The sequence below is a fragment of the Ctenopharyngodon idella genome, chromosome 10 (genome assembly GCF_019924925.1).
Source record: "Ctenopharyngodon idella isolate HZGC_01 chromosome 10, HZGC01, whole genome shotgun sequence".
Taxonomy (NCBI): Eukaryota; Metazoa; Chordata; class Actinopteri; order Cypriniformes; family Xenocyprididae; genus Ctenopharyngodon; species Ctenopharyngodon idella.
This window is the reverse complement of record NC_067229.1, coordinates 49,932,165-49,944,033: the sequence shown is the minus strand read 5'-3', so window position 1 is coordinate 49,944,033 and position 11,869 is coordinate 49,932,165. Positions and strand designations below refer to the sequence as shown.

General features: G+C 37.3%; 2 protein-coding genes across 2 annotated transcripts; one reads left to right on the top strand and one right to left on the bottom strand.

Moving 5' to 3' along the window:
- Positions 1-3,800: 3,800 nt before the first annotated feature.
- psmg1 (proteasome (prosome, macropain) assembly chaperone 1) lies at positions 3,801-8,060 on the bottom strand. The gene is made up of 7 exons (XM_051911483.1): positions 7,831-8,060; positions 6,795-6,883; positions 6,576-6,724; positions 4,482-4,544; positions 4,205-4,403; positions 3,994-4,115; positions 3,801-3,922 (listed from the first exon to the last, which is right to left on the bottom strand). The coding sequence occupies exons 1-7, from the start codon at positions 7,953-7,955 to the stop codon at positions 3,845-3,847; spliced, it is 825 nt and encodes a 274-aa protein (XP_051767443.1). The 5' UTR covers positions 7,956-8,060; the 3' UTR covers positions 3,801-3,844.
- Positions 8,061-8,397: 337 nt separating this feature from the next.
- On the top strand, positions 8,398-11,062 carry LOC127521962 (myelin protein zero-like protein 1). Its single transcript, XM_051911485.1, is given in 4 exon segments — positions 8,398-8,558; positions 10,090-10,247; positions 10,376-10,513; positions 10,515-11,062. Coding segments are annotated over 4 exon segments (459 nt in total). The 5' UTR covers positions 8,398-8,497; the 3' UTR covers positions 10,617-11,062.
- The last annotated feature ends 807 nt before the right edge of the window (positions 11,063-11,869 follow it).

The window sequence follows — 11,869 nt, the reverse complement described above, 5'->3', positions numbered from 1 at the left end:
TTTACTAAATCACGCTCACGACTTGCTATTTCGTTCCCTCGTTTTGTTAAAGCGTGTGCACAATTTACTTTTTTTCTTGCATGTCGTGCAGGGCTCCGTAAAAAAAAAAAAAAAAAAAAAAATTATATATATATATATATATATATATATATATATATATAAAAAGTTTATGTCAGACATGTTGTGATTGATCGATTTGACAGCACTAATATATATCTATCAATCCACTGTATAGAGCAATACTCTAATGGAATTAGTGGGCTAAAGTCAGTCACACCTCGACTTTCTTCCAAATAACGCACATTTCATATTATAAATACAGGCCTATAGTTCCTGCACATTTTTGTTTTTCTGAATTGTGTGATATGGCTAGTAAAAATAGGTAATACAAATCAATTATGTGGTCAGCAGGGTGAAATGGTTTTGTCTTGACTTCTGGTTGTGAGTGACAGTGTTGGGGTGATGGGAAATCTGTTGATTGTCGAGTGCCAATTAAACACAGAGATGGACAGGAAAAGGTCAAAGCCATCAGGTGCCCAATTTAGAAAAAAAAGAAAAGAAGAAGAGGAGAAACAAGCAAAAGATAAAGGTATGCAACTATGTTCTCTCTGTATGATTATTACGGTCTCCATATGAAAAAGAAATGTGAAGTCCGCACACTGAAAATAACTGCTCCAATAAAAAATGTATTAAACAATGCAACGTTTCGACCAGCAGGTCTTCATCAGGTCTCCATGTCATGAATGAAGGGCTAATGTTAGTTGGTGAGTATAACTCTTCAGTTTGTTAGCCTTTTTGCTATGATGCTTGCTGTGCTTATACAACAATAATTCGGTTTTAACTCAACAAACACGAGATCTAATTTCACCATAATATTGTGCTTTGCAACAAAACTGTTACAAGTTCAGTTATTATTTATTTCCATCAGTTGGGTTAACCCTGTAATTAGCCAATGGAATTTTCAAATCTGTGTCATAATTTAAATCGGACTACTTTTCAAATTGTATTTCATAAGCCAACATCTCAGACGTTATGTCAAAACGTTATGGGGTTTCAAATAAAAAAATGACTTTCTGTTACAGAACAGGGCATTGATTGATGTTCACTGTAGAGTGAATATGGAAATAAATTATACATCAATATTCCTATGAAATATTAGATATTATTATTAAAATGTTGCCAATTATTACTCCAATTATTACACTTTTTTTTTTTTTTATTAAATTTTGCTCCAAGAACACATTAATATGCAAATTAGATACATTGCATTGAATGGGAATATTAATTTATGATCATTTTACCCACATATTGCATAAAGTAAAATGGTGTATCAATTCATTCCATTATATCTTTCATAACATAGTTGAGAATCATCTTTATACAAATTTTGGTTTAAAAAATCCTAAAACCCAAAAAGTTATTGTGTGTTTTTCAACTTCGAAGGGGGTTTCGCCCAGTGTAGAACCGCCACTGGATCAAACCATGATCTCGGCGTTGCGAGCACATCTCTGCTGTTTGATCTCGCAGCTGCTGCCTCAGTCAGACTCACACATGAGCAGTAATGTGTCGACAGGCCGATCCTCTCACAGGTATCTGAATCCGCCTCCGCTAAACACCCACACACACATTATCAGCACGTCTGATCGCAGCGCCGGACCTGCTGAACGAGCCTGAGACAAAACACAGCAAATGATTGACAGCGCAGGATTGTTTGTGTTTCTTGGGAAATGTCTTACTGGAGCGTCACTTACCGTCAGTTCGGCTGGAGGAGGAGTCAAGGCGCTCCTTCACAACACACACACACACACACACACACACACACTTAACCTGACTGAGATCCTCACATGAACGCATGTAGATTTACATGTTAGAGTCAGTCAGTGTTCGTTTCTGATCACCCTGTCGTTGAGATCTGATCTCAGAGCAGTTTATGTTTGTAAGACAGGAATGTAGTTGCAGAGATCATGTTATATTCGCAGGACGGCCTTGAAGACGCTGCAACTTCCTCTGTTCAGATACAACAGCGAAACTATGAAAACCACAACACTGTTGCTCGGAGAACATTTGCGCAATCTGAGACACACGCGAGTTTCCCGCGGGGTTTATTGCGCCGGGCGTGTTGAAACGGCAGCAGAGGATCATGGATGTTCAGTGCGGTCAGACTGACGCATGTGAAGAAGAACATGCTTACTGATTCGATCAGGATTCAGGCAGATATGAATGAAGTCGCTGATTTGCAGGCTGTTTGTGTTAATGATTTATCTGTGAGATAATGTTAGAGTAAACACAGACACACACAACTGCGTTTATGAGCCTTTATGACATACAGCAGAACTCATTAAATCAGCAAACATGGGCCTCTGACTTCCTGTACAGACGCTCAGCAGGGTTTTACCTATTAAGGTGAGAAGCAGTAACTAACGGGTGTGTGTGTGTGTGTGTGAGAGAGAGGCATCAGCGCAGGGAATTCCCCAACAACACACACACACACACACACACTGTGTTTGCTAAGTCAGCCGTAACTATCACTCTTGCTCATACTTTCCTGAGGCAATTAAAATAAATTTTGTTCTTCAGGTAGATATAAATGAACTTTAACTTATTTAGATCCTTCCTAACAGTTGCTCCACTAAACTTCACAATAATGCGCGTCTGTGACTCTTTTAGCCAAAAAACAAACGCCCAGAACACGAATGAACTTTTTTCTAGTTATGCCGAGCCATAAAATATTTAACGGGCCAGATATTGGGATAACTGATTCTGATCCTTAATGTCGTGGCCTTGGGATAGAGTTGTTGGGAAGCGCTGATCTGGGGTCACACAGGTGAATCAGACTCATGAATCAGTGTGTGTTCAGGGTGGCGTCACATAATCAAGCGTTTCATGATGATGGTTGTGGAACTCTGGAATTCCTCTTTCGGGTCTGAACATGCTGACACACACGGGTCTGTGCTAGCAGAAGTGTGTGTGTGTGTGTGTGAGTGTGTGTGTGTGTGTGAGTGTGTGTTCATTAGCAGCATCGCAGGACGTGGGAAGACCTGCGATCTTTGACACGGACACACTGAGATTCTCACCGTCACTGTGAAACATCTCACTGAATACTGACACACACACACACACACACACACACACACACACTCATTCATCAGGACAGATGAAGAGCTGAAGGATCGTCACATAACAGCACACGCAGTCAGATTCACTGTAAATGATGCTCAATAATGTCTTCATGATGGAACTGTGTGAATATTTTAATGACGATTCACTGCTTTAGTTCTAATATAATATAATATCTGCTAATCTACAGAAGTTTGATTTCAAAATTATAATAAAATATTACTGAAATAATAACCCTAACCAAATAAAATAACTGAAATATGAATATAATAAAATTATATTTTTATAATTAAATAAATTATATTTTTAATAAATCTATTTGTGTTTAATGCACTTCATGTATTCCAAAAAAGCAATATATTTTCTTTATCTTTGTATTTTGTACAAATAATCATATTCAAATCTATGTGATAAACAGGTTGTGTCAAAAGTAATCAGGCCAATTATTGATTGATTATTTGAGATGACTACAATAATTGTGCAGTTTAAATCATCTTGCATATTGTATTAGATTAATATTAATAACTTAAATAAGAAATGACCAAATAAAACAACTGAAATATTAATATAATAACGTCTGCATCAGTTTTATAAGTTAATGACGCAGTTGCAGTTTCTGTAATGGATGGTTTTGGCGCCACCAGGTGTCCAATCTCAGAATAACTCTCTCATCACACCAGCAGTACAAACATCACATCTTTATTGTGTTACAGTGCAGATGAAGAGCTCATGTGTAGAGGTTACTCTGAACCTCACTGACGCGTGTGAACTTCTGCAGAACTTCTGCTCCGGGACTCTGATTCAGCTGGAATCAAGAGAGAAAGAGATTCAGTCATGTGACACGACTCCGTGACGCTCAGAGACCGTCACACTCACCTTCAGCACCGCGCTGACCGCCGCTCCGTACGCCTGCATGGTGAGAGAGTCCGGCTGGAGGACGTCACTGAAGCACTGATAGAGGACGGCCGGGATCCGCTGCACCTGACAGTGGCTCAGCACTGCACACACACACACACACACACACACACATCAGCATCACACACACACACACACACACGGACGTCTCAGTGTTTCAGAGCTGCAGTACCTGCTGCCGCCAGTCCACAGCTGATGTTGGGCGGCTCCAGCGGCGGACAGGCGACGGGACCCGTGTGAACGCTGGTCTTCAGGCAGCGCAGGAAGGGAGTGCTGCTCCCACTCAGGTAGTCTGATGTTTTATATTCGGCCGCAGAGCAGTCGGAGAGAACGGTCACGCTCAGACCTCTCGCCTGAACACAGCCGAACACCTGCACACACACACACACACACATGAGCGACATGTTCTACCTGACGTACAGAGCTCAGTGTGTGTGTTAGCACTTCACCTTCTCCGTCCACTGGAACAGCTGATCTTCAGCGACGTAACAGGAGCACTGGCATATCAGCACCTGCACAGAACACACACACACACACACACACACACGAGAGCACCGTTCACATCACTGCGCTGATTCTGCACTGTTCTTCAGTGTGAACACACACTAGACCGCTGCGTTCACAGCATCACACCCACTTCTAAAAAAGTAGTTAAACTTTTAAAAGTGCATCTCTAAAATCACTTTCTGTGTAAAGCGTCCGCTAACAGCAGTGATTCGATCGGATTTCGGATTGGATCAAATCTTGAAAATGGGTTGTTCAAAAGGAAAAAAGGATTCTGAAATCAGATTAGATCACAAAATCCAATCTTGGTTTTGATCTGGATCAAATCATCAGCTTGTGTTGTTCAAAACTATTTAGTAAGATTGGGAAACCTTTGATCCAAAAATCTGGATTATACTGATCCCAGCAGAAGGGTGGATTTCAGGAACAAAAATGTAATAAAACTGTAAAACTGGTCAAAAATATAACATGTTTATCATGTAATATACACACACATATTCTTTATTTTGCTCTTGATTAGTTTAACTGTTGAAGTAATAAATTAGAAGTGGACATTAGGCTTCATATTTAGCCTTTCAGTAAATATCTGTAAAGTAAAAAAGAGATAAAATAATCCCCAAACAGCTGTAAATATCAAACAAAAATATTATATTTTATTCAAAGAGTTTTTTATCACTCTGTGTAAACTACATTGGCACAATCATAAGAGATGAATCCATCAAAAGTGTGAGCGAACGCAAAGTTTCCCGGGTGAAGCTCTGGTAATCCAGATTTGGTCATCTGAAAAAGTGTGAATCTGGATCAGGATGATCCAATACAATTTTGCTTTGAAAAACCGGCACAAAAGAAAAATGGATTTACCGGATCCTGGATAGCAAAACATGGAACAACTGATTACATGTGAACCGGATCAGATTACAAAAATTAAGTACTTGTAATTAGATTATATTGTTTTAAAATGCTCAAAATAAGATTAGTTCCTTTTTTATTGATTACATATTATTTACATAGAAAATTATTCATAAATTATTCTTTAATTCTTTTTTTTTACTTTCTTTACACTGACATGCAGGTAAACAAAATATATTTTTAGTAAGTGTTTTTTATTTTTTTTAAACATTTTATTTAAAGCATCTCAAATTTCACAAAACTAACAACAGTAAACTCCCATCCGCCAGCTGACTGCAGCAAAAATAAAAAATAAATGATAATAATATTTATATTTTTAATAAATAATAAATGTATTTGTGTTTAATGCACTTCATGTATTAAAAAATGTATTTTGTACAAAATAATCATATTCAAATCTATGTGATAAACAGGTTGTGTCAAAAGTAATCTAAAAGTAATCAGATTTAGGCCAATTATTGATTGATCATCTGATCGTGATTATTTGAGATGACTACAATAATTGTGCAGTTTAAATTATCTTGCATATCATATTATAAATAATTAAAGAAATGTGAGTAATTTTCACAGCATTAAAGTAAATCATATGGGCCTATTTTCATTATGAAAGTAATTACTATATTATATACGACAAGTAAAAATAGGCGTACACTGAGTTCTAACTGTTGTATTCCTCATTTGTAAGTCGCTTTGGATAAAAGAATCTGCTAAATAAATAAATGTAAATTTAAAGGGTTAATTTAGTTTTTCCGTAAGTTGAATAGGGAAGGTGTGGGACGTAGCGTAAGCTTTATGAACTGTGAGAGTTTTACACTTTCTTCTAAGTTGAATACGGAAGGCGGTCTGGCAGAAGCTGGATATTTTACTTCATAACTTGTTAAATGTGGATATTTTTTTTACACAAACACATCGCTTCATTTCAGAAGGCCTTTATTAACCCCCGGAGCCGTGTGGAGTACGTTTATGATGGATGGATGTGGATGGAGACTCTTTCTTCAGCTCATACTCGTTGATCCCGTTCACTGCCGTTATAAAGCTCGGATGCGTCAGGATATTTATTAATATATCTCAGATTGTGTTCATCAGAAAGAAGAAACGGACGGACGGACGGACGGAGGGAGGCTCCTCACCTGCTTCTGCCGGTACAGGACGCAGGACGGCTCTCCAGGGGCCGGAGCCGTGTCTGTCCGGCCGGATCCGCGGCTCCGCTCATTCCACAGGGAAACCCAGCCGACGGCCGGCCAGCCTCCGGAGCTCAACACATACGCGGAGATGAAGCCTGGGAAAACAGGAGAGATCCTCAAACACAGGTTCTGCAGGATCTACAGCTGAAGCGTGACGTTTCTCACCGGTGGCGTTTGGACCCACAGCGATGATCAGATCCGAACACGGCAGAGACCCGCCGTCCGTCTGCGAGAGCCACCGAACATCCACTGACCTGCAGACCCCACAAACACACGACGAGCGTTACTGCGACATTCAGAATAATCCATTCAGCGTCCGCTCTTTTCATTATCAGCTGATTAGATGTTGCAGAAAATCTCAACCACCTGATTCAAAAAATCATGCTTTTCTAAATCATAATCATGACATAGAGTCAAAACTATGACATACTAAGGCATTTTATGATAGAAAGCAGTAATTATGACATAAATAGTAGAAATTGACATACTAAGATGAAATAATGAATTAAAAAGTTGTAATTATGACATAGAAAGTCATATTTTAATGTCATAATGATGACTAAGTAATATGTCATAACTTTGACTATCACATAATTTCAACTTTTTGTGTCATAATTAAGATATAAAAACATATTCCCACCACATAAGAATAAAAAACATTGTTTTGTAAATCATAATTATGTCATAAAAAGTAGAAAATGGCATACTAAGATGAAATCAAGACAAAATGTTGAAATTATGACATAAAAAGTTGTAGTTATGACATAGAAAGTCACAATTTAAACTTTAATCTCAGAACTATAAAGTAGAAATTGACATGCTAAGACAAAAAGTTGTGACAACCTCATAATTCAAACTTTTTATTGTCATTTTCGACTTTTTGTGTCATAATTACGATATAATCGATCATATGGAATCCATATTAAGATACTGTAAACATTATTAATTAACATCGTGATTTTCTGTAAAGTTGCTGTGAAACAGTGCGTGTTCATTGATCTGACACGTGATCAATACATATAAATAACACAAGTTTATTCATATAGTTTCTGAGCAGCAGAAACACATGCAGCCGAACTGAAACCGAAAGGATCGTGTTTTCATTTAGTCTCTTATAAAACTGATGAAATAAAACTTTAACTAAAATGTTACGGACTGACACGGTTTATTACATTATGAATAAATATAATAAATGATTCACCTCTTCTCCTCTATTTCCCGTCGGATCTGTTCATCTTCCTCGTTTTCCTTCGTCATATCATCATACTCATCCTCTTCAACAGCTCTCGAGTACACCGACAAAACTTCGCCGAAAAATGTCGCCATTTTAGAGGATTTATGAGATTAATTCATGAATGCGACTCAAACCTGCTGTGTAACGATCGATGCTCCGCTACACCGGAAGTAGTGACTGTAGTTTGACGACAAAAGACTTTTATTTTGTTTTCAGTTCTTTTATGGGGCTTTATTTATTTATTTTATGTAATATAGCCTATATACAGTTGACATGTTTATAATACATAATTTGTATACACCTATTGTCAACAGAACACACACACAAATAGTTAGAAAGAAAGAACGACTGCTAACAACAGAAAAATAAATAAGAAAAATAGGAGGGAAAAAGAACATGTGGGTAAAAAAAATAATTTATAGACATCAATAATAGTATTAAAACATTTTTGAAATTTAAGGTTTTGAAACTTAAGTGTGAAAACGTGTGAAACTGAACTTAATAAAATTCGGTATGTTTTGACTATCACACTTATTGGGGGGTTGGTTTGGGGGTGGGGGGTTAAACCCTCATGTAAGTCTCACTCCAAACCAAACTCGAAAGTTGGCAGTCCTGTTTTTATGAAATCTAAAGGATGGAAATAAGACTTCTGATTTTTGTTTCGATGTGGTTCTCTGTGCTGTTTATTATCGCGGGTAAGTTCTGTTTGATTCCTCTGAGGCGTTTGCAAGTGAGAATATAAAGAACAGCTCTTGTTTTGTATTAATTTAATGTTCTGAAGCAGGCCAGTGTGTGTGTGTGTGTTTCTTTAGCTTGTATTGTTCTGTTAGCACATTAGCCTCCCTCATTATTACATTATATCATATTTACTCACGAAAACGTTCCTCTGATCAATTAATAACTCGCAAATAATTGTAATCATATGCTCTTGTAATTTTAAACGTTTTAGGGTTAATTTAATCAAACCTGAATAATTAGCTTGAGTTTCTTTTAATAAACCGAACAATAAAGACTCAAATCATCGGCATCTGATTTAATTATTAATTGTTTTATTTCATGTATTTTAATAAGCAGGTGGTTTAAATCCTTAAATAATAGTCTGTTTTATATAGCATCCTTTTTATCTGGGTTTAAAGTTAAACTTTTAAGTAAAATATACTAGGGCGATTATCGCTTAAACGCGATTCTTGGTGCGATTATGAAATCGCGAAGCTGCGATTATTTGTTTATGTGCAGCTTGTCAATGAAGAATGGCTCCAAATACTAATCCATCTGAAAACACTGCGAGTTTGAATCGCTTATAATGTACAATTGAAAAAGCAACATGCGTCAAACATCTTTCCAGACATGAGAAGCATTTATTAACATCTTGTCCAACAAAAGACAACATTAATAACATTTTACTCATAACGACAGTGGAGCATCCTTCTGAGATGATGTGGCTTTCTTACACAGAATAAGACAGTCGTGTGTTTATTAGTCATGTTAATTAATCAAAGCCCTGTTGAAAAAACCAGCATATACTGGTAAGATAGGTTTTGAAGCTGGTATGCTGGTTTATGCTGGTCCTAAACTGGTCCAGGACCAGCATACCAGCTTCAAAACCAGTATATGCTGTTTTTTCAACAGGGAGCGTTTCGATCTTCTGTTTATTCAGCTACAGCGATATGATGAGTGTTATCTTCTTCTGCGGCAGGGCATATTTAGAGTTTCTGCGCAAGAGCGCCCTCTGGCTTTCCATTTCCATGGGCAATACTATGGTATTGTTTGAAGTCATGTCTATATTACTTTGGTAATCATTCAGTGACATGTTACATAAATATAATAAAGCATGTATGTAGGGCTGGGCATTAACACAAATTTCACGATTCAGTTTCGATTCAATTCGATGTTGATTCGTTTGGATATATATCAGGTACAGTACATGTCCATTTTTTCCTCATTTGTTAAAATTAACAACTGATTTGTATACAAACATATAAATTGCACATAAAGCAGTTTTTATTACACTAATAACATAATAATAACTTTTTAAAGACATAATAATGTTCCTACTCCAATTCGGTTGTTGAAATCTAAACATTTACAATAATTGTTAACAATTAAAATATTTTTAACCCAGCCCCAATAGCATGAAGTGATAACAGAATTAAAATAGAGTATTTTTACTGTAGCATACAGTACTTTATGTGGATGGAGACTGACTGGCGTGTGACTGTGTTTCAGGCGTGTCGGCGATAGACGTGTTCACTCCAGCCGAGGCGCTTGTGGAGAACGGGACCACAGCGACTCTGACCTGTAGTTTTAAGTCTAAAGAGGTGGTCAGTAGTTCAGCGTCGGTGACGTGGTCTTTCCTGGCGGAGGGAGACACACAGCCCACTTCAGTGAGTTTTTTCATCTGTAATATGTATATACTGTATAAAGCTGCGTTCACACTGTCAGTCCAAATCCGATTATTTGTGTATCCGATTGGAATCTGATCTAAAATTATTTTTATGTTCATCTTCCACAGATATTCTATTACTCCGGCGGGAAGTCTTTTCCGGGCTCGCTCCCGCAGTTTAAGTCCCGTGTGGAATGGGCCGGAGACATGAACAAGAAGGACGCGTCGATCCGCGTGATCCAGATGCAGTTCAAGGACAACGGGACAGTTCAGCTGCGACGTGAAGAATCCTCCGGACATCTCCGGACAGATGTCCGTCACTAAAGTCAGAGTGGTCATGAAAGGTGATCGGACGGACATCACCATTTAAGATATGATATAAAAAAAAAATCAAAATATGCTTGCTTGTAGGGCTACACAATTTTGGCCAACATTTTGTAATTATATATTAGTTAATATTTTGACGGAAAACAGCAGGAGCCTTTAAACTCGTCATGAAACGGAAGTTGCACTAGTCTTTTCTTCCCTATTGTGCCGTATATCTGAGTGAAACGCTTCTGGAACAAGAACAAATGTAGGGCGGGGCTTGATTTTGTCTGTGAGGAATTGATTGGATGGTTGTGGTTTGCTATTGGTGGATCTCATGTGAGTGACAGGTTGCCCCGCCCTCATCATCAGAGAAGAGAAGAGATGCTGAAAGAGGGAGGAGAAGATATTCTGATTCAAGATTACCAGGAACATGAATTTAAAACAATAATGATGTGCACCGATAAATCATTAACAATAAACACTGCAATATTCTATAAAAAATAAGAATTGTCCATTTTGATTTCTTTAAAAAAAATGTAATTGGAAATTTGATCACATGGATGTAACCAATAATTTATTTATTCACACTCTTTTTGTACACATGTTTTTTTTTAACTTGATAATTTATTACTTAATTCTAAGTAGCATTCAATTGACCATCAAATAAGTTCACCTTTTATATTCCACAAGAGTATTTCATTATAGAGAGATCAGAGGACAATTTCATGCCTAAATTCATAACTAGATGACTGGACCTATAATTAAGTTATGTTTTCTTGAATTAAAAACTTGTAGGTGTTTATCCTAAAATTCATAAGGAGAAATAAAACATTTTGCTTAAATTTGATCTGTGTACTGAATAAAAGAGTTTGTCCTAATTGATCAGTTTTGATTACAGCATCACTGAAGGAGGAGCTGCAGTCTCTCATGGAGTCACTCACACCGAGGCTCGTTTCAGTAATGAAGCGGATCTGGACCGTATAAATGAAGCAACATTCAGAGAGTGAAGCTCGACTGGAGGCCAATCACCAGAGAATAATGATGAATATTGTCTGAAACTTGCTGAGAGAAAGTATATCTAATCAGTGTTTTGGGAAAGTTTCCTGGTCAGAGCCAGAGCTCGACCAAATCCAACCTTGAAGAAGCTGTATATCTGTGTGTGTGTGTGTGTGTGTGTGTGTTTCAAAATAAATTGGCTTCATCGATATTTGAAAAATCAAGATTCCATCTGGAACATTTTCCCACAACAAGTTTTTTCATATATTGAAGGTATATGATTTTTATTGATGTGCAACTGCAATTTTTCAAAAACTC

Bases quoted from the DNA above. Each gene is read 5' to 3' on its own strand.
- psmg1 (XM_051911483.1), bottom strand. From the start codon at position 7,955: ATGGCGACATTTTTCGGCGAAGTTTTGTCGGTGTACTCGAGAGCTGTT. The intron at 4,404-4,481 runs GTGAAGTGCTAA...GTGTGTGTGCAG, and splicing joins TGTTCCAGTGGACGGAGAAG to GTGTTCGGCTGTGTTCAGGC. The intron at 4,116-4,204 runs GTACTGCAGCTC...GTGTGTGTGCAG, and splicing joins CTGTGGACTGGCGGCAGCAG to TGCTGAGCCACTGTCAGGTG.